The sequence below is a fragment of the Phoca vitulina genome, unplaced genomic scaffold (assembly GCF_004348235.1).
Source record: "Phoca vitulina isolate PV1807 unplaced genomic scaffold, GSC_HSeal_1.0 scaffold89, whole genome shotgun sequence".
Taxonomy (NCBI): domain Eukaryota; kingdom Metazoa; phylum Chordata; class Mammalia; order Carnivora; family Phocidae; genus Phoca; species Phoca vitulina.
The window spans coordinates 1889001-1910348 of record NW_022589792.1 but is presented as its reverse complement, the minus strand read 5'-3'; the positions used below and the strand labels follow the sequence as shown (position 1 = coordinate 1910348).

Below are 21348 nucleotides of genomic sequence, written 5' to 3'. Positions count from 1 at the left end.
CATGTTGGGAGTGGCAACTGGGGGAGGGGATGGGCTGGAACCCAGACGGCCATCTTGGATAGGACTGTGAAGCCTAGAGGGGATCGTTCTGATGGTTCGCGCTTAATGGCGGCGCTCGGTTCCTCCATCTTGGGAGTGGCAGGTTCAGCCGCCGGAAAAGAAGGTTCCTGAAAAACGCCCTGGAAACCCAGCGGAGTGGTGGTGGTGTTGGGGGGGTGCTTTAAGAAAAAAAAAGTAGGGGGTGCCTGGCTGGCTCAGTCCAGGAGCGGACTCTTGATCTTGGGGTTGTGGGTTCGAGCCCCATATTGGGTGTAGAGGTTACTCAAAAAATAAAATCTTAAAAAAAAAAAGTTGGGGCGCCTGGCTGGTTCCGACTTAGACCGTGTGACTCCTGATCTCAGTATCGTGGGTTCCAACCCCACCTTGGGTGTAGAGGTTACTCAAAAATAAAAAAATAAAAAAAAGATGAGCACGTGACCCGAAAGTGCCATCCTCCCAATATCCAGCAGAGAGGCTTGGCCAGCCCGCCATTGGGCCGCCCCTCTGCACAGCGTTAGCCAATGAAAGCGGTGGTGTGGAACGCGGGCGGTTTCCATGGGAGCGCTGGAAGAAGGAGGGGGCAGAGGTTACCCAGCAACCGGGAGATGCTGCGAGGCCCCGCCAAGCGGTCGGGAAGTGCATTCTCCCAGAACCCGGGGAACCCGCGCGGACGGATCCAGGACAGGAGCAATTGCTATTTTACACCCTAATCCCCAGGGACCCCAGGCCCCAACCCAGTCATGACTTCTCCCCTGTGCTGGGCGGCCTCCACCAACATCCCGACTTCTCAGGACCAGGTTTCGACCTCCGCCAAGGTCAAAGGCAGTCAGACTAAGGCTCAGCACCACCACTCCCAAGTGAAGGGTGTGGCCCAGGCCTGGCTCCCACTGCATTCCAAGGCTGGACACCTCCATGCTCGAAAGGGGAAGTCCGCTGTGCACACGCAGGTGGCAGAGTTACAAAGGAAGGTACAACTGTTAGGTAAGATGGCTTCAAAGGGCACAAAGAATCAGGAGTCAACAGTGTCCACCCAGCCCTCCGACCACGCACGGTGTGACAAGGGCCTTCCACCGGCCTTCATCCAGGTGACCAGTTTCTGGAGGCAAAAACTCATACTTGTTTGTGGTTTTCCTCATCTCTCTTACGAAATCTTTCCTGGGCTCAGAACCAACTAAACTGTGTTTCATACTTTTGTGTAATTTCAACTCTTCTACCACGCATGGGGGGTGGGGGGTGGTAAAGAGCATTGATTCTAGAGCCAGATTTTCTGGGTTCAAATCTTGGCTCTGCTCTGCATAAACTGTTTGATCTTAGGGGACTATGAGTAGCCTAATTGCTCTCAGTTTCTCTATTCGTAAAATGGGGATAGTAAGAGAACAACCCCATAGGTAGTTGAAACGTATAAAGTGCTTAGAACAGTGACTGGCACAAAGTAAAGCACTATAAAGTGCAAACTGATGTTTCTCAATGGAGGAGGGCCATTTTGCTCCCCAGTGGACATTTGGCAATGGGAGACATTTTTGATGGTAACCTTGTTGGGGAGGGAGGGGTGTGATACTGGTCATCTAGTGGGCAGAGGCCAGGGATGCTGCTCAACATCTGACAATTCATGGGACAGCTCCAAACAAATAATTATCCATCCCAAATCAGTCGTGCCAGGGTTGGGAAATTCTGATGTGAACCATTATGAGAACTGTTTCGTTATTACTAGAAGGTAATCTTGCGCAGTAGTTGAAGGTATGGGCTCAGGAATCAGACTTCTTGTGATCTTGAACAATCTAATAAGCCTGAGCCTCATTCTTCTCATCTGTAAATGGGTATGATATGGATATGTACCTGTTGACATATGGTATTTGAGACCTGGAAAGTTCTTTGTCCAGCATCGAGTATATAATAAATGTTCAAACTAAAGTATTGTTATAATATGAAGTCAATGATAACAAAAACAGCTTCCCTCTGGAAAGCCCCCAACCCCCTGACACTCTGCTTGTGTACCTCGCATGACCTCAGAGGGTGACCGGAAGGCCTTTTACGAGAGCACCCAGTGGAACATCAAGAAGAATCAGGAGACCATCAACCAGCTCCACGAGGAGACCAGGGTGCTGCAAGTACAGCTGACAGACCTGCTTCAGGTGAGGCTGCTGAAGTGGGCGAAGGGTTTCCAGGAGTCAGGGCAGCATCCCCAGGGGGCAGGGCGCTGCCTCGGGTCCGGATGGTCTGGGTGAGCGGTGACTGGGCTCCTCTCCTTGCAGGGAGATGAGAAAGTGGTCCAGGCAGTGATTCGGGCGTGGAAGTCAGAGAAGCCATACCTGAAGAACAGGACAGGACAGGTTTGCACCACCCCACTCCACTGACCCTCTCCTTTCATTTCCAGCTTGTGTCCCCTCCCCGCTGGACTCCCTGTCTCATCTCACCGTCTCCAATCCTTTCTCCCCACCAGCTGACGTTCACTTATTCACTCAACTAATCTTTATCACACACTGACTGTGTTAGGCATGGTATTCGGTATTGGTGACTATGTAGTCAAAAAAAGAAAAGAAAAGAAAAAAAAAAAAAAACAGACCAATCTCCACTGCCCAAACTTCATATCTTAGTGGGGAAAAGGGAATGCAGGAAAACAAAACAAAACAAAAAAACAAAAACACCAAGAACAAATGCAGAAACAAAGTAATTTCCAGTAGTGACGAGAAATGAATAAAGTAGATAGATGGGGCAGAGGTTTGCACCTTATTTTTTTTTTAAAGGTTTATTAACTTATTTGAGAGAGAGAGTACAGAAGCACGAGCGGGGGAGGGGGGAGGTGCAGAGGGAGAGGGGAAGCAGACACCTCACTGGGCAGGGAGCCCGATGTGGGGCTCCATCCCAGGACCCCGAGATCATGACCTGAGCCGAAGGCAGACACTCAACCAACTGAGCCACCCAGGCACCCCAAGGAGTTTGCACTTTAGATTGGGGTGGGAGTGGGGAGTCAGCAAAGCCCCCTCTCTCTAAAAAGCTGATATTTGAGCTGAGAATGAGACAGGCAGGAAATGATTTGGGGAAAAGCGATCCAGGCAGAGGGAACAGCAAGTGCAAAGTCCCTGAGGTAGAAACAAGGGAGTAGAGCATTGGAGACACATGTCTGGCCAGTGTGGCCGGATGGGAGTGCATGAGCGGGGCTCTGTAGGAGATGAGGTCAAGAGGGTCAGCAAGGGGGCACTTGGGTGGCTCAGTGGGTTAAGCCTCTGACTACAGTTCAGGTCAGGATCTCGGAGTCCTAGAGTTGAGCTCTGTGTCGAGCCCTGGAGTCTGCTTGTCCCTCTGCCACTCCCACTCATGCTCTCTCTCTCAAATAAATAAATAAAATCTTTAATTAAAAAAAAAAAAAAAAGAGGGTCAGCAGCGGCTGAACCTTCCAGCAGGCTTAACTGGCCAAGACGAAGAGTTCAGATTTTATGCCGTGAAGTGTGAGGAAGAAGTGGGAAGTCAGGTGGAGGTCCTCCAGGTGAAGATGGTGTTGGCCGCACTTAGACAAAAGTGGTGGAAATAGGAAGAACGAGGTAGCTCCGGGAAAAACTTTGAAACAGAACAAAGCATTGCTAACGAATTGGATGTAGGTGGGATGGAAGAAGAAAAGGTGAGGAGGACATCGAGCTTTTGGACTTGAGCATCAGGAAGGACGAAGCTGCCGTGCGCTGACATGGAGAAGATTCAAGGAGGGCAGACTTGGGGAAAGATCATGTACTCAGTTTTGCACATGATGGTTTTGTGGTGCCTGTGGAGACGCCTGGAAGGTGGTGTAGGTATGCGTATATGAGCCTGTAGTTCCAGGCGTTGGGATGGGGTCGGGGGGGCGAGGGGGGCGGTAAATTTGGATGTTTTCAGCTCTGGTGAGTTTTCAAACCCTGAGCCTAGATAGGTCCATCAAGGGGGTGGGTGTGAACAGAGGTGAGAAGCGCCTGAGGCTGGCCAAGAAAATGGAGAAGGGGCAGCCAGGGTGGAAAATTGGGGATTTTGGGGGGGGGGGGTCCTGGAAGCTACCAAAGTTGACGATCTGCAGGAGCAGGGGATCAGCCGGGTCAGATGCCGCTGAGCCCAGGGAGATGAGAAACAAGATAGGGGAGAAGAAAGGGAGGAAGGCTTAGGTGGGAGGGTTCAGGCTGCCCTTGGGCTCGCCTCCCTCCAGCAGGCCCTGCAGCACGTGGACCACCGGCTGAGTGAGCAGGTGAAGCAGCTGAACTTGCTGCGGCACCAGGTGGGGGTGCGGCGGAAGTGGCTGCATGAGCTCCAGCTGCGGCACGGCGTCCGGGAGCTGGAGATGGCCGAAGCGCGAAATGGCAACACAGAGGGGGCCAAGGTGAGGCCGTGGAGGAGGGGTGGGGGCTGGGGGTGGAGATCCTGGGAAGAATTTGAGAGGGGAGGGGACTCAGCCCAGCCTTGCTTCCCTCTAGACCTTGCGGAACCTGGAGAACCGCCTGGAGAAGGCCCGGATGAAGGCGGAAGAGGCCGAACACATTACCAATGTGTACCTGCAGCTCAAGGCCTATCTCCAGGTAGGGACCAGGGCGGCTTGGGGGTGGGGTGGAGGCAAGTGGGAGGGCCAGCCTGCCGAGGGACATCGGTCACAGGCCTGTCCCACCCCCCCCATCCCCACCCCCCAGGAGGAGAGCCTTCACTTGGAAAACCGGCTGGACTTCATGGAGGCTGAGGTGGTGAGGGCAAAACGCGAGCTAGAGGAGCTGCAAGTGGTGAACCAGGAGGCGTTAAACGCCCAGGATATCGCCAAGGTGCCAGCCTGCCTGCCAGGCCCTGGGGTTCCTGCCCAGACGCCGTGGTCTCCTGGCCCCAGAATCTGAACCCCAGCTGTCCCCGAGCTCCTCCCGCCTATCTCCCAGGACCCCGCAGCCTGGCCCAGCTGTCTGAAGTTGGGCTGGCCGCTCCGGCCCTGAGCCTCGGTAGGTACCAGCTGGTCCTGCTGTCCTCCCGGCCCTTCCTCCAGAACCAGCTGCAGTATCTGGAGGAGACCGTGTTCCGAGAGCGCAAGAAGCGTGAGCGCTACATAACCGAGTGCAAGAAGCGCGCGGAAGAGAGGAAGCTGCAGAACGAACGCATGGAGCGCAAGGTGGGCGTACCCAGGGGTGCCGGGGTGCAACTCCAGCCCGCCCCAGCCTAGACCTGGCCCTGCCGGTCCGGCCACACCCCTGCGTCGAGCAATACCCTAGACCTTCCCTGCTTTTGACATTTCTCTGGACTCCGCCCCCACCTCCACTTGATGCCCCAGGGCTCCTCCCACTTCCCTGACCCCGCCCTCCCGCCATCAGATTTCCTTGTTTGGAGGAGCCTCCAGACCGCCCCTCACTCACCGGTCGTCCCCATCCATCCCCACCTGATGACCACCCCCCCTCCTAAATCTGATCCTGCCTCTAGCCCGCCCCTTACTCGAGGCCCCGCCCCCTCCCTTGACCCCCGCCTCTTTGCCCTGCCTCTGAGGCTGCCCATCGCTGACCAACCCTTTCCTGCTCTCTTGACCCCAAGCCTTTACCCTGGCTCCCCAGTCGGCCCCGCCCCCTCCCGGCCCCCTGTCCTGTTACCCCTCTCTGGCCTCTTACCCTAAATCCTTGCCTGAGAGCTGACTCCCGCCCCGACCTCAACCTGTGAGCAGACCCAGCGTGAGCACGTGCTGCTGCAGTCCCAAGATTCCACCCAGGACAACCTGCGCGCCAAAGAGGAGGAGCTGAGGCGGCGCTGGAGAATGTACCAGACCGAGATGCTTTTTGGCAAGGTCAAGGACGCCACGGGCGTGGCCGAAACCCACGTGAGTGCTGCCCTCTAGCTCCGCTCAAACGGAGTCGGGCCAGTGAAGCCAATACACCCAGCCTCCCCTTTCTGCTGGCTCAGTTCCTCAGCACACAAACCTGCTCTATTCGTAGAAGACACTCCTCCCTCCTCCAGTTATTGCCCCGGTTTTCTCCTCACAGCAAAACCCACACGAGCTGTCTACCCTCGCCGTCAGTCCCTCTCCTGTTCGCTCTTATGCGGGCGCTAACTTCCTTGGCGTGTCAGCTCTGTGAGAACTGCGAGTTTCGTCTCTCCTGTGTCTCTAGTCCCTGTAACACGGTCTGGGGCACAGTAGACTGCCCAGTGCCGCTCTCAGACCCTGACAGGCGGGGCCCCTGCCCTGGGTCCTGCGCTTTGCAGCATTTTCCTTGCAATTTGCTAAGACCCTCATGTTTCCCGCTGGCAGATGCTGATCCCACTGGACTCCAGTCCAGTTTCTCCCCTTTGGGCACTCTCCCACTGCTACTTCTCCCATAGGGTAACCCCGGACGGGTTCTGGGACTCCGGGCTATGGGGTCATCTGGGGTACTGTGGCCCAGCACCTTTCCTGAAATTGGCCTGGTGGGCAGATAGCTCCCGAGATTGGCCATATTTCCTCAGTGGATTTGGGCGAGATTCACCGTCACAATGTGGAGGGCAGGTTGATTTCGGAAAGCAACGATGCTCACTGCTACCCTGCACCACACGACGATTTGGGCTGATTGAAATTCCTTATATGGACAAGGGCCCTGCAAAAATTAAGTCGGGGGCTGCACATCCTTGAGGCAGCTCTGAGTCTGACTCACAGAGTCCCTAAACATCATCGCTGCGCAGAAGCCAACCAGCTTAGGCCATCTGTCCTGCGTGCCCAGGGGAAAGGAAGAGGGGGTGCACGCAGGCCTGCCCAGGCCTCCCTCTGACTGGGGCTGGGGGGCCTGCAGGCGGTGGTGAGGCGGTTCCTGGCACAGGGCGACACCTTCACGCATTTGGAGACGCTCAAGAGCGATAACGAGCAGTCGCTGCTCAGGCTGAAGCAAGAGAAGCAGCGGTTGCAGCGAGAGCTGGAAGACCTCAAGTACTCAGGGGAGGCCACGATTGTGAGGTGAGGCCCCGGCGCCCAAGGGAGAGATTCCCCCCACCCCCGGCTCCGAGGCGCTCCAGTGGTGACCTCCCCACTGCCGTAGGCAGCAGAAGCTGCAAGCTGAGTTGCAGGAGCGCCTTAAGGCGGAAGAGCAGCGGCGCACTGAGGCACAGGATCAGCTGGAACGTGCCACGCGGGCGATACAAATGACCAAGGAGGGCCTTGAACACCTGGCGGGCAAGCTGAACCACATCGCACTGGTAGGCCTCACCCCCAGGAAGCTCAGCCCAGAGCCTCCCACAGCCCAAGGAGGGTGGGGGGTTCCTGGCCCAACTCAAGGAGACCGACCCTCTGCCCTGTCCAGGATGTCGGAGGCCCGCCTACGCTCCTCTCCACCCCATGTCCCTGCGGGGAAACCCCGTTACTTCTCAAAAGGCTCAGGACTTCGGAGACCCTTTTCCATCTTCACGGGAAAGTCCCACCTTGCCTCCCCCCTCCAAACCTCAGAGACCCTACTGCAATACTTGGGCGGCCTGAGACAGGGGGGAGCCCCACCCTGGCCGCCTCAGAGTCCCATTTCTTCCGAAAGTAATCCCCGAAATGAGTTATTATCCCCTTCCCCCACTAAAACCCTTCGTTCCACCCAGTGTCGTTTGTCTCCAAAGTTCAGAGGCCCCGCCCCACAGGGGATAGCACCAACCCTGTTGATGGTCCCTCACCTTCAAAAGCCTAGCTCACGGGAGGGGGTAAAGTCCCGCCCCCAGTGGAACACGCCCCAGGGGCCCGCCCCCTCCGGGCTGACTCGGCTCCGCCCCCACCGCAGGTGGACGGCCGCTTCGCCGGAAAGGTGCTGGATCCCCAGGCAGCTGACTATCTGCCAGACCTGCTGGGCCTCGTGGAAGAAAAGCTTCTGAAGCTGCAGGCACAACTCGAAAGCCACGACGTGCCAGAGATGCTGCGCCATCTCGCCGACCAGGAGGTGCGAGTACAGCCAGAGGACGGGGCTGAGGATGCAGGGGCTGGGGCAGAAAACCGGGGAGCCGGGGGCACCCCTTGGGAGACCAGGGAGGCGGCCTATGGGTGGGAAATGAGCTTTAGGGATAACGTGTGAGGTTTGAGGAGCCAGGAGAGCTTCCAGAGGGTCCGCAAGGCCAGTGGGCAGGGCTGGGGAGTGTGTGTGCGCGCGCGGGGGTGGGGGGTGGGGGGCGGGGGGAATCAACGGACGGGACCCCAGAGATCAGGGGCGGTCTTACGGGTCAAAGGGGCGGGGTTGGGTATCCGAGTGCGCTCTAAGAACGAGTAATTCAGCGGGGCTCGAGAAAAATTAAACTGGAGGAGTGGGCAGAGGTGTCCTGTGGAATCAGGGTAGATCCTAGAATGGGGTAAGGAGGAGGGGATACAGGACTTCCCTGTAGCCTCTACCCCACCCACTCTCTTGTCTCCCGCTCCCTCCCTCCCCCAGTTCTACTCCACCCTGGAGGGCAAGCTGCCCGTGCACAACACCCGCATCGCCCTGCCCCTTGCCAGTCTCAAGGACAAGTTCTTCGGTCAGTACGGTCAGGGAGAAGAGGCGGGGCTGGGGGCCCAAGCCAACCGACAGAAAGTGGTCCGAGGCCTGGCGTGGGGCCAATTTGGGGGGTGGGGCCGAGTTGGGAGGGTGGTAAAGGCTGGGAAGGGAAATCTGAGCCAAGAATGGGAACCCGGATCCCCTCATTGCCCTGCGCAGACGAAGAGGAGAGTGAGGACGAAGACAACGACGTGGTGAGCCGTGCGGCGCTTAAGATTCGTTCCCAGAAATTAATCGAATCCCGCAGCAAGAAACGCAGTCGCTCGAAGAAGACCTAGACTCACCCTTGCGTCCACCTGGCGTTTCCGGGCCCCTGCGGAGCTCCCAACCTCTCTGGGTCCAGCCTCAGGCCCACGGGCCCCTTCAAGGGCTAAACCGCAGGCGGGACAAGGGAGCAGAACCGGCGGTGGCGCCCGGAGTAGAGAAGGGGGCCGGGCCACCGGATGTTCCCACAGTAAATCTACCAGGGCGAGCCTGTGCTGGCCTCAGAATCGCGCAATAAAGGTCACCAACCAGCCCCCTGGGTATTTGCCTCTCCTTGACCCTGCACCTCTGCAAAGACAGCTGCCCCTAAATTCCAGGGCCCAGACTCCACCTTCTCTGACCTGGGGAGTAAGGACTCCCCATTAGCTGCGGACACAGATTGAACACCCCCACCTCCAGGATAATATGAGATACTCCCACACCTGGAGTGAAACAGCCCTCCCCATTTGAGGACAGGGAACTCTTCTCCCCGGGGACGCAGACTGGCCCCGCGCTTAGCTACACACACTAGCTCACCCCCACCTGGAGACACAGAAAAGAACGCTTCCCTTGGGGAGAGAGGTGTCCTTTCTCCTGGGCACAGATTGATATACACCTACAGGGAGACCCGGGACCTCACCTCCGTGGGCCAGGGCTGGGCGCTGGGGTCCCCAGCTGGGGGCATCCGAGAGCCACGGGGCCCGCCCCGCCCCTGCACGGCCCGGTGGCCCCGCCCTGCCTCGCGGGCCCCAACTCCCGGCCACTGCCCGCCGCCCGTTGGCCCTTCCGCCTCACTCAGCCGCGCCGAGGAGCGGGACGGGCACAGGCCATGGATCGGACAGCGGGCAAGGAGCTCGCCCTGGTAAGGGGACCAGGGGTCCCGGACCCCACATCCCTAGCGACCCTGAGGTCCAAAAACCCCAGGTCCCCGCCTTCCGGACCCTATCTCCCCGCAAATCGGACCCTTCATACCGGCCCGGGAGTCCCAACCTTGGACCTCCCGGCCCCTGCTCCCAATGAAGTGGCTGATACCGCTTAAGGATGGGGGGCGTCTCTGAGCTCATCTACGGGAGGGGACAGAGACAGACTCCGTGAGCCTGGACCCTGGGACGTCCCCAAATGCCATTCCATCCTCTCAGGATCAGGGAGGAGGTGCCCGCGGCGCCGAGGGGACTGCCCTAGCCCGGGACCCCGCCGCGAGTCTCGCTGAGTCTGATTGGGAAGGGGGGATAGTGCTAGAAGGACCGGCTTGAGTCCGTGCGGGAGAGGGGGGCCGATGTCCCGGGGCCCGTCCCCCCGCGGCGCCCTGAGCCGGTCTCCGCGTCCAGGCGCCACTGCAAGACTGGGGCGAGGAGACCGAGGACGGAGCGGTGTACAGCGTCTCCCTGCGTCGGCAGCTCAGTCAGCGCTTGAGCCCCGGGGCTGGGCCCGGGGGCAGCCAGGTGAGGCCAGGGTTGGAGGGTGGAGCGGGGCGGGAGGCGACCAGGTGAAGGCGGGGCCTGGAGTGGAGGGGCCTGGAGGTAAAGAGGCGAGGGCAAAGCCGAGGGGCGGAGCTGAGGCCCGAGGGAAGGGCGGGGCTTACAAGCGCCCAGGTAAGGGTCGAAAAGCCCCTGGGGGCGGCCAGGTGAATGGGGGGGTCGATGAATGAGGTTGCCCGCGGGCCGCCCGGTTCCGCAGCGGGACCTGGGGACTAAACTGGACGGCAGGGCCCAGGTCGGCCAGGTTTAGTGGGGCGGAGCTGGAGGGGAGGGGTGGTCTTTAGAAGCCGCCGGGTGAGAGCGGGCTGGGGTGGAGGGCTGGGAGCAGCCTGGGACCGGGAGTGACTAGCGAAGCGCGGCTGGGGAGCTGGGAGCAGCCTGGGAGGGCCGAGTGAGCGAGGGCACGGGGCGGGGCCTGGGGGGACGACGGTGTCCAGGGCGGATTGCGAGGGTCATTCGGGTATGGAGCAGAATCTTGAATCCAGGAGGCGGGGTTCAGAGAAATGGGCAAGATCAGATGCAAGAGCGGTACTTAGCGATGGGCGTGATTGGAAAGGGGGTGCTCTGGGGGCCGCTCCTGGTGTCTCTTTGCCCCCCTTGCCCGGCAGGCCCCCAGCCCCGCTGCGGATGCCTTCCTCCATTACCGCACGAGCAAGGTGCGGGCGCTGAGGGCGGCGAGGCTGGAGCAGCTGGTGCGGGAATTGGTGTCTGGAGACCACGAGCAGGACCCGGGCTTTGTGCCTGCCTTCCTGGCCACCCACAGGGCCTTTGTGTCCACCGCCCGTGTGCTGGGCCTTCTCCTGCCACCACCACCACCGCCCCTGCCTCCAGGGTCAGTACCCACCGGAAATCTCCGTGTTCCCACCCCCAGACTCTCACCTGGGTGCTCGATCAGGCATTCCCTTCCCCTAAGCACCCCCCTAGCCTCCCTCTTCACCTGATGGGGGAGTTGCTTTTCCCAGGATAGAGATCAAGAAGACAGAGGGAGGAGGTCTGCGTGTCAACAAGAATTTAAGGTTGGTCTCCCATAGGTGAGGGTGGGGGTCCTAGAGGTCCAAGGTCACGTCTGAGGTGTAGGGGCTCCCAAGGTCCAGAGCTCCGGGCTGGTCTCTGAGGCCCCCCCCCCCCCCCCCCCCCTCTGGCCAGGGCTGTGGTGTCCGTGCTGGGCTCCTGGCTGCGGGATCACCCTCAGGATTTCCGGGATCCCCCTGCCCACTCGGACCTAGGCAGCGTCCGCACCTTTCTGGGCTGGGCGGCCCCAACAGGGCCCGAGGCCCAGGAAGCAGAGAAGCTGCTGGGAGATTTCCTGGAGGCTGAGCGAAAGCAGGAAGAGGAGCAGCCTGAGGCATGGGCAGGTGAGGGGCAGGGGACCCGGAGCAGGCCTTTCCCTGCCTGATCTGTCCTCCAGGGGCCTTCTCCCCTCACAGAGTGACAGAGCTTGGGCAAAGTTCTTAACCCCGTCTGAGCCTTAGTTTCCCCACCTGTATAATGGGGGTATTGACCCTTTGTCTAACATATCAGCATTTGTCTCGCACTCCCCCCTACACCTCCATCCTAACTACAAAAATACTCTGCCATTGGGTCAGGATGCTCTATGTTTCTAGCTACAACTCATTCCATTGCTACTTACCTTAGGAGCCACAGAGACCTGGGTTCAAATCCCAGTTCTGCCATTTGTGCTGACTATGTGACCTTGGATAAGTCACTTCACTCTCTGAGCCTCTGTTTCCTTATCTGTGAATTGGGGGTGATAATAGTATTTCCCTCATGGACCTCTTTATTCATTCAACAAATAGCTACTGGCTCTTGGCATATAACTGGACAGGAGCTCCCAGTTCCCTAGGGAAGACAACAGTAAACCAGTAAATAAGTAAACAATGAGGGCTTGGCGAATAGTATTATTTTCATCATTGTTGTTATCACTGATTCTTACTTATCCGAATCTACCACTTAAAGTGAAAAGACATAAGAACCCATACTGATATTTTCCTGTAAAGTATCAGCAAACTATCTGGTCCTTTGTAGAGTTTGCCAACCTCTGTTGCAGAGAGCTTTTGGGGAGAGGGAAAAATATGTACGCACTTCATTCAGGTCTTTGTTCAACTTGTCCCTTTCTCTGATCTCCAAGCAAATACATCCTCCCACTCTGCATCCTTGCCTGCCTTATTTTTCTGCATAGCACTCATTGGCCTTGTCCCTGACTCTGTCCCCAGGGACAAACCAAGATTTGTTGATTGAATAATTGCATCCTGCTTATAAGGTATCATCTTTCATCCATCTGTGTTTGACCTGATCCCGATCTCAAAAGCATCTAAATCCCTAATCCCCGTCCTTTAATCCTCAGATTAAAGTGGCCACATTCCTCTCTGCTTTACAAAGCAGCAGCCACTTCTTTCTCCCTGGTGACAAAATCTCAGTTATTTATATACATTTTATCCCTCTGTCTTCCCCCTTGGTTTTTAACGTTCTTTCTTCCTCTGCCTGCAGGATTTCACCAGCTGATTCCAAGTCGCTAGAGCCACTCAGTCCAATGGGGTAGCTGCTAGCCGCATTATTGAAATTGAACTCAAAGTAAAAATTTCAGTTCCTTGGTCACACTAGCCACATTTCTAGTGCTCAGTAGCCACACTGGACAGCACGGGTAGAAAATATTTCCACCACTGCAGAAAATTCTGTCAAAAGTACCAGCCTAGGATATGAGTTCTTGAGGTCAGAGGAGTACATGAACATTCACTGGACACCTACTGTGTGCCCTGCTCTGGAATATACTTTTATTTTAACATCTTTATTTTGGGATTACTTTTTACTATGAAAAATTGCAGACATACAGAAAAGTAGAGAGAATAGTATAAAGAATACTCAGACACCCATTGCTCATTTTCAACAATTATGAATTTGACACAAAAACTTTTTTTCAGGATGATTTGAAGACAAATCCCCAACTTACGTCACTTCACACGTAAATACTTTGCTACCCACCTTAATTAACAACTTTTTTTTTAGGATTTTTTTTTTTTTAACATAACCTCGTGTGCACAATCATTTCCAAAAAATCAGCAATAATTACTTAATATCAAAAATTACCCAGTCCTGGAGTGCCTGAGTGGCTCAGTGAGTTAAGCGTCCAACTCTTGATTTTGGCTCAGGTCATGATCTCAGGGTCATGAGATCGAGCCCCGAGTCAGGCTCTGCACACTGGGTGTGGAGCCTACTTAAGATTCTCTCTCTCTCCCTCTCCCTCTGCCCCTCTCCACCCTGCTCTCTCTCAAAAAAACAAAAACAAAACAAAAAAACCCAAAACCCAATCCAGATTCAAATCCCCCCATTGTCCCTAAATTGTCTTTTTTTACAGTTGTTTCTTCGAAATCCAAACATCTATTCAAGGCACTTGGTCTTTCATTTCTTAGGTCTCTTTTATTCTATGGCAGTCTCCCTTTGTCTTTTGTTTAATGTCATTAAGGGAAAAAAAATGGATCATTTGTCCAGAGGAGTGTCTCACCTTCTCCGTTTACCTGTTTGCTGTCTCATGGTGACACGTTTCATGTTGGTGAACAACGCTCGTAATTTCCAAACAAAACAGAGCCCAGACTTTGGCAGTTCTTGCATTCCTGGAGCCAAACTAATGAGTGTTTATGAGCAAGATAGTTGGGTTCTAGGTGCAGATTATGGTAAACAGGTTTTCCAAGGACACAAGTGTCTTGGAGGGACGCTTGGAGGCTGAACGAGGCACAAATTCACTGTGCAGGTCAGCCCCCTTGTGGCAGATTTCAACTTCAAAATGTCCCCTAGGGGGCGCCACCATAGAATCCCACTCCGGAAAAATCATTTCTATTATTGAGTACTTTATAGCTGTCTAGTATGTATGATCTCTGATTTTTTTTTAAATCCAGATGAAGAAATCAAGGCACACAATGGTTAAAGAGTGCTTTAGTTCACATAGCAAGCCCAGGGGACAAGTTTGGATTTGAACTTGGGACTGACAATAGCCTTCCCTTAACTACAAAGTTATACCACCTCTCACCACAACAATAGGGCAGACAGAGCTTACTTTAATATAGGTTCAAAACCAAAAACACCTAATTTCTCCTCTAGCCTTTAAGCTGGCTTCAAATCCCTGCCCTGCCATTTCCTGAAGGTGTGACTTAGGGTAAATTGTTCCTGCCTCAGTTTCCCCATCCGTGGGAGGTGGATAATAGTACTTCCCTCACTGGGTTAGTGTGCTAAATCACCTACGATGGATTATCACCTTAGGTGCTAAATGAATGTTACCATTGCTCTGACACCCTTAAAAATACCCGGGGAAGTTTCCGTTTTGCAGATAAGGAAAGTGAGACTCAGAGACGCTAAGGAACCTGTCCAAGGTCACACAGCCAGTCCTGGATTCAAACTTGAGAGTTTTTAACCCCCCTCTAATACTCCCTCAGGACCTCCTGGAGCTACCCAGACCCCCCGCCCAGATTCCCCGGAAGGCTGTTCAGAAGAGGAGGAAGGACTGGTGCGTGAAGGCCCTGAGCTCCTAGACTTCGGTGTAGATGAAGTGGCCGAACAGCTGACGCTGCTGGACGCGGTGAGCACCGGGGCGGGGCGCGGTTGTGGGGCAGATTCCGTTGAGCACAATCCTACCCACCTCCCCACCCTCCCCACCTCCCTCCACCCAGGAGCTCTTTTCACGCGTGCGGCCCTGCGAGTGCCTGGGCTCCGTGTGGTCACAGCGGGACCGTCCGGGGGCCACGAGCGCTGCCCCCACGGTGCGCGCCACCGTGACCCAGTTCAACATGGTGATCGGTTGCGTGCTGGGCTCCGTGCTGGGAGAGCAGGGCCTGGCAGCCCCACAGAGGGCGCAGCGGCTGGAGAAGTGGATCCGCGTCGCCCAGGTGCGCCTCGGCGGGGAAGGGGACGTGGGGGCGGGGCATGGGGGTGGGGACGAGGCCTGGTGAGAGGCAGGGGACAGGAGGTGGAAGGCAGAAGACAAGGGTCTGGGAATGAGGGGAGGATTGGGGTTAGGAGGTGCCCCTAAGGGAAAGCCTAGGAGGGGCCCAGGGCTGGGGGCGAGGTGCTGAGGGACACTGGGTGGGTCTAGGGATAAGAGGATGGGATGGGGGATGGGGGTAATGGGGAGGGTGGGTTGGAGGAGGAACCAATGCCCAGAGAAGGTGGCGGTGGTCCCGAGAGAGACTGGGTGGGGGCGGGTCAGGAGCCTCAAGGCTGAAGAAGAGAAAGAAACGGGGGGCCCAGGAGAGTGGGGGAGTGGTAAGGGAGGAGGGGAAAGGGGTAGATGGTTGATACCCAGGGTGAAACAGGTTCGGGGAGGCGAGGTCTGGGTCCAGGAGGGATACTGTGGGCACGTCTAGGGCTCGAGTAGAAGTAAGGAGTGGGGACAAAGGAAGCCAGGGTGAGAGGTAGGGAACGGAGGGGCAGCTGGGGGAGGGGCTGGGGCTGCAGGTGGGGGAGGGTCCGGGCCCTGAGGGGCGAGACTGACTCCTGGGAGCTTGGCGGCCAGTCCGTAGGGGTCTGACCTGGGGTCAGAAGTCTCGGATCAAAGGTGAATCATAGCTGGGGGTCAGGCGTGGGGTGTCACCAGCTTCCCCCCACCCCCACCCCCCGCAGCGCTGCCGGGAACTGCGGAACTTTTCCTCGCTGCGCGCCATACTGTCCGCCCTGCAGTCTAACCCCATATACAGGCTCAAGCGCAGCTGGGGCGCCGTCAGCAGGTGAGGTTGGGGGGGGGGGGCTGGGAAGGGGGCTTGTCGCTGAGGCGGAACGTCCTCCCCAGCGCAGCTCTGACCTTCCCAGCCCCTGACCCCGACCCCTGTCCTGACCCCCCCAGGGAACGGTTATCCACTTTCAGAAAACTTTCGCAGATATTCTCCGATGAGAACAACCACCTCAGTAGTAGAGAGATTCTTTCCCAGGTAAAGATGGGTGTGGACCCCGAGGATCCCAGGCCCAAAAAGGGAAAAAGGAGACGTGGGGCCGGGCACCGCTTGTCATTGTCAAAATATTCAGTGTCCTTTCACTCCACCTCAGTGATGACCTTCCCCTTGTTTGTGGGCAGCACCCCTTTTTACTGCCTCAGCTTGCCCTCACGATAGCTCACACTCAGTGACTGCCTTATTTATTCATTCAACAAATACCAGAAGTTACACGGAAAAGGTCACTTGAGGCCAGAGGGCCAGAGTCACAGCAAAGAATAAAGTGTAAAAAAAAAAAAAGAAAAAAAATGCACTAGGACTCGACTTTGATAAGCAAAACTGAAAATTGTCTGCCAACAAGTCGGACTTACTGTAGGCAAGACTGAGATTCTAATTGTAATTAGGTGCTGGTTCTTAGGGTGAATCTAGAATAGATGGAATGTGAAGCCTGTTCCTTCGGCCCAGAACGTTCCTCACGTTGACCTTCTGCAGGTTTCGCTCCGCTTGCCCCTTTATTGCTCTTACCTCTGCCTGCTACGTGTGGAGCTTGGTTGTTGCTGTCTCTCCCTCGCTAACGTCGGCTCCAGGAGGCCAGGATTTTTGTCTCTTGCTCACTGCTGTCTCCCCAGCACTCAGAACAGTGCCCGGCCCAGAATAGCTGCTCAGTAAATATCTGCGAACGAATGAATGTCTCAAGTAAGGATAAGAGGTCAAGGAAGAGGGAGCTCTGAGTTCAGCCCTTACTGTGCGCCAGGAGACCCCACCATGAACCAGACGGACAGGGTTCCTGCCCAGGAGGCAAATCAGGCTGTAAATAGGGAAACACACCGTGCATTAACAACTGCCTAGCAATTATATAATTAAATACCAGACAGAGCGATGTTATGAAGACAAGGTGCAGGGCATTTCCAGGGGATGGATGACAGGCCTGTGCCTTGTTCAATATTCCTTGGGTTTGGCCTTTACAACCCGCTGGTAGTTGCTGAAAGCGAAACAGGCAAATATGCTGGGTCTTGAAGCATCTTCCCTGAGGGAAGGGTCAGAGAGACTCCAGGACTTCTCACTTCTTCCCTCCCCACAGGAGGAGGCCACCGAGGGCCCCCAAGAGGAGGACACCCTCCCAGGAAGCCTGCCCCCAGTGAGTGAGGTGGTTTGGGATGGGGGCCAAGCAGGATCCTCACAGACTGGGGTGGTACGTGATGGGGTCAGTGACGGCTGAAAGTGACTGAAGTTCTGGGGACCACAGAAACTGCCCCTGGGCCTTGTCCCCTACCTTGGCACCTTTCTCACGGACCTGGTTATGCTGGACACAGCCCTGCCGGACATGCTAGAGGTCTGACCCCTGACCCTTGACTCCTGACCCCAGCACCACTTATCCTCAGCACAGTGGGCCTCCTGACATCCCACCCTTGACCCTGCCCGCACTCCCTACCCCAGCCCCCTTAGGGCAGTGGGGCTCCTGACATCTAGCCCCTGACCTTGACCCTCAGTCCTTGATTCTGGAGGCTCCAGTTCAGACAGAGTTTGCCCCCAGGGGGATCTCATCAACTTTGAGAAGAGGAGGAAGGTGAGTGACACTGGGGTGGGCATGGGGGCTGGGGGTGGGACAGGGGCAGGTTCTGAGAGGCCGCCCCCTCAGGAGTGGGAGATCCTGGCCCACATCCAGCAGCTGCAGAAGCGATGTCGGAGCTACTGCTTGAGCCCCCGTGCACCTGTCCTGGCTGCCCTGCGCACCCAGCGCCAGCTCAGCGAGGAGCAGAGGTGACCCCCCGCCCTCCCAAGGCCCGGCCCAGCCCCCACCCTGGCTGATTCCAGATGGCACACTAGACCCACTTACCCCATGTACGTCTCCAACTCCTCAGACACCCTCCTGAGCCCTGACCCCCATCCTATGACCTTGCATTTTCTCCAGCCCAAGTGAGGGCCCCAGTTCACCTCTGACCTCAAATTCTGAACCCATCTGACTTTCTGACTTCAACCTTTCATGTATGGCTGGCCATTCCACTCACCCGTCCCATCTGTTCTCTTCCCCCGGTCCTGACCCTATCTGACCTATGACCCCATTTGTAACCCCAGTCTGAATCTCTGAGCCTAATCATTTTTCCCCAGTTCTGAATAACTGACTCCAACTAGATGTATATTTGACCATCCAACTCCACTATCCCATTTGTTTCTTTTCATTCTGTTGAATCCTTTACCCTAATCATTGACCCCAATGATTACTTGACCTTGAACTCTATCTTTGACCAAATTTTACTCCTCAATCCCACTCTGCGAATCCCTGTGTGACCTGCCGACCAAGCCATCCCATCTCATCCCTAATAAGACCCTGATGCCATAATAACCCCCCCATTTGCTACCTTGACCCTGACATTTGGTGCCCACCTCCCGCTGCTCCCCCCTACATACCCGCAACGCAGCTCCCAACTGATTCTAGCTTTCATCTCATTCCTTGCCACTTCCTGGCCCCAACCCACCCCAATGTGCACCTTGACTCCTCAGCTACCGAGTCTCCCGTGTCATTGAGCCACCTGCTGCTTCCTGTCCCAGCTCCCCACGCATCCGGCGGCGAATTAGCCTCACCAAGCGCCTCAGTGCGTGAGTCTTGGGGTGTGCCTGGGGAGTGATGTGGGCAGAGACGGGAGGCTGCTCCTGGGACTGGGTCTGGGCTCATCCTCATCCCTTGTCTCTGTCTTTAGAAAGCTGTCCCGAGAGAGGGGCTCATCCCCTGGTGGGAGTCCTGGGGATCCCTCCTCCCCCACCTCCAGGTGAGCATCCCAGTTAGTGAAAGGACTGGAGATGGCAGGATCAGAGGTCAGGGCAGCCACTCGACCTCAGGCTCTGCATCTCCCCCAGTCTGTCCCCAGGGTCCCCCCCATCTAGTCCTAGAACCAGAGACCCTCCTCCTGGCAGTCCCCCGGCCTCTCCAGGGTCCCAGGGCCCCAGCACCAAGGTACTAGCCCTGCCTGGGTGCATGTGGGACTGTGGGCACCCAGGGCGGTGTGTGTGTGTGCACGTGTGTGCGTGTGTCCATGGGATTTCACAGCCAGGCATGTACATGAGAGACTGTACACATGATTGGCTGAGCACTCTGAGTATCTGTCCAGGAGACCATGTGCATCTCATGGCCCTATTTGAGGGACTGTCCCTCAGTCTGGCTTATGCACAGATCTGGGTGAGTCAGCTCACCCACAGGGCACTCCAGGGTGTGATTATACTTTTACAAGGATATGCATGTCCCCAGGAATTGGCATACCTAAAGGGGACACATGGGCATAAATATCCACAATACCCATGGGACCCTGAATGAGGCTGTTCACGGACTTGTGGGTGTACAACAGTTACAAGCATATATGTGTACTCGCTGCTCTCTGTGCACACAGGATTTCTTGTGTGTAAACACAGCTTTGTGCTATGTTTACGGTCATGTGTAAATGTGTTTTTGTGACAGGGCACGAAGGTCTGTATGTGGTGGGATTGCATAGATGCGGGCTTGTGAGTGCACCCTAACTGCCTGTCCCCAAGCTCCGCTTTTGTAGGGGGACATGTGACTCTCCCACCACTCAGCACCCCCCACCCCCCCACACTGCCCACAGCCGCCCTTGAGCCCGGACCTGCCGGGCTCCCGGCCCTTGACTTTGCCCCTGAGCAGCTCTCACATCTCCTTACCGGGGCAGCAGGGATCGGAGGCTCGAGTCATCCGCGTCAGCATTGACAATGACCACGGGAACCTGTATCGGAGCATCTTGGTGAGGGGGGCGGAGCCAGGAACCTGCTGGGGCAGCCCTGCCCCCTGGGGCTTGGCGGTCACACCTCACCACCCACCTTCTTTTCCCAGCTCACTAGTCAGGACAAGGCCCCCAGCGTGGTGCAGCGAGCCCTGGAAAAGCACAATGTGGCTCAGCCCTGGGCCCGGGACTACCAGCTCTTCCAAGTCCTTCCTGGGGACAGGGGTGAGCAGGGACTGCGTGCAGGCTGGGCTGGGGGTTAGCTCGGAGGGCAGCAGACTGACTAGGGTCAAGGCTGGCCTAATGGGGCCAGGAGGTGGCTCTGACAGAGTAGGGGGAGGATGAAGCGGGGTGCAGGTAAGAGGCAGGAAAAATTTGTGCCTCGATTTTGCAGGGTCATGAGGTTGCCCTGGCTGTGTGAGCGAAAGGGGCAATAAAGGTGTCTTCTTAGGATTTATGGGGAAATGAAATTGTCCAGGGTCAAATGGGAGAGGGAGGAAAGGAGGTTGTCTTGGCTTAAATTTGTAGGATCATGAGGTCATTCAGGCTCAGCCTGGTGGGGTAGGAGTCTAAAGGGGGTCTGGGCTTGAATCTGTGAGGAGATGAGCTTGCCCTGGCTCAGCATGGGGACTCCGAAGTTATCTGCACTTGTCATGGGAGAGGGCCACATGGTATTGAAATTCAGGGTAGGGAAGCACGATGTCATTCAATACAGACACAGGTAGGAGGTCACCCAGTTCTCAAAAAGGAGAGGCAAGAGGGTGACATGCAAAAGGATATGACATGAGGTTGGTGGGACATTAGGAAGGAATATAGGAGGCTGTTTGGCTTCAGCTGTCGAGAGTGAGGGCCACAGATTGTATATGCTGGATGTAGGAAGTCAGAAGTTGTCCAAGTTCATGGTGGGAGCAGCATGAACTTGGCTCGGAATTAGCTGGGGGAAGGGTGGGTGAGCAGGAAGTCATTTGGGATGGGTGACCTGAGTTTGTCCCACCTTGCAGTGCGGGTTGTCTAGACTCCAGAGGGAAATAGCGGGAGGTTGCCAAGGTGCAAGGTGGGAGAGACATGAGGTTGTGCAGGCTTTGAGTGGGAAGTTGTCAGCGTTCCCAGTGAGAGGAGAATAAGGTTGGCTTTTAGTGCTGGCTGAAGGGACCCAAGGTTCTGCAGAACAGACAAGTGAATGGCAAAAGGTTACCTAGGTCTTTTGTGGGGAAAGTATGAGGTTGTGCACGCCTTTGACCATCATGTCCGCCCTGGCCAGAGCTCCTGATTCCTGACAACGCCAATGTCTTCTACGCAATGAGTCCAGCCATCCCCGGAGACTTTGTGCTGCGGCGGAAGGAGAGGGCCCGGCACACAACCACAGTCTCCTCAACCTGAGGGGGCCCCCTTCTCCCTCTAGGTCACAAGCCCCAGGGCAGCTTGAGGCCTACTTCTGTCACCATGGAAGTAGGGAGAGGGTTCCTCTCCCAGAGAGGTCCCATTCTTCAGTAAAGCCCACTGT

General features: G+C 56.3%; 2 protein-coding genes across 3 annotated transcripts; both read left to right on the top strand.

Annotated features, from left to right (window-relative positions):
• The first annotated feature begins 549 nt into the window (after nucleotides 1–549).
• On the top strand, nucleotides 550–9007 carry CCDC151 (coiled-coil domain containing 151). The gene is made up of 13 exons (XM_032396171.1): nucleotides 550–1020; nucleotides 2050–2171; nucleotides 2292–2369; nucleotides 4205–4375; nucleotides 4470–4571; nucleotides 4680–4805; nucleotides 5018–5140; nucleotides 5681–5833; nucleotides 6777–6937; nucleotides 7020–7176; nucleotides 7740–7895; nucleotides 8379–8463; nucleotides 8643–9007. The coding sequence occupies exons 1-13, from the start codon at nucleotides 780–782 to the stop codon at nucleotides 8759–8761; spliced, it is 1794 nt and encodes a 597-aa protein (XP_032252062.1). The 5' UTR covers nucleotides 550–779; the 3' UTR covers nucleotides 8762–9007.
• Nucleotides 9008–9555: 548 nt separating this feature from the next.
• RGL3 (ral guanine nucleotide dissociation stimulator like 3) lies at nucleotides 9556–21224 on the top strand. 2 transcript variants are annotated; one of them, XM_032396170.1, is made up of 19 exons: nucleotides 9556–9588; nucleotides 10055–10168; nucleotides 10813–11036; nucleotides 11167–11220; nucleotides 11351–11559; nucleotides 14629–14771; nucleotides 14863–15078; nucleotides 15812–15915; nucleotides 16032–16116; nucleotides 17198–17254; nucleotides 17363–17449; nucleotides 17651–17683; nucleotides 17756–17877; nucleotides 18619–18714; nucleotides 18816–18884; nucleotides 18973–19069; nucleotides 19713–19865; nucleotides 19955–20069; nucleotides 21106–21224. In XM_032396170.1, the coding sequence occupies exons 1-19, from the start codon at nucleotides 9556–9558 to the stop codon at nucleotides 21222–21224; spliced, it is 2130 nt and encodes a 709-aa protein (XP_032252061.1). The 2 variants fall into 2 exon arrangements, with proteins under 2 accessions (XP_032252061.1, XP_032252060.1); XM_032396169.1 differs by having other exon boundaries at nucleotides 18955–19069.
• Nucleotides 21225–21348: the final 124 nt, after the last annotated feature.

Excerpts from the sequence above, each read along its gene's own strand:
- CCDC151 (XM_032396171.1), top strand. The coding sequence starts at position 780 with ATGACTTCTCCCCTGTGCTGGGCGGCCTCCACCAACATCCCGACTTCT. Across the intron at positions 4,806-5,017 it reads ACGCCCAGGATATCGCCAAG|AACCAGCTGCAGTATCTGGA; the intron begins GTGCCAGCCTGC and ends CCCTTCCTCCAG. Across the intron at positions 7,896-8,378 it reads GCCATCTCGCCGACCAGGAG|TTCTACTCCACCCTGGAGGG; the intron begins GTGCGAGTACAG and ends TCCCTCCCCCAG.
- RGL3 (XM_032396169.1), top strand. The coding sequence starts at position 9,556 with ATGGATCGGACAGCGGGCAAGGAGCTCGCCCTG. Across the intron at positions 10,169-10,812 it reads CTGGGCCCGGGGGCAGCCAG|GCCCCCAGCCCCGCTGCGGA; the intron begins GTGAGGCCAGGG and ends CTTGCCCGGCAG. Across the intron at positions 11,037-11,166 it reads CCACCGCCCCTGCCTCCAGG|GATAGAGATCAAGAAGACAG; the intron begins GTCAGTACCCAC and ends TGCTTTTCCCAG.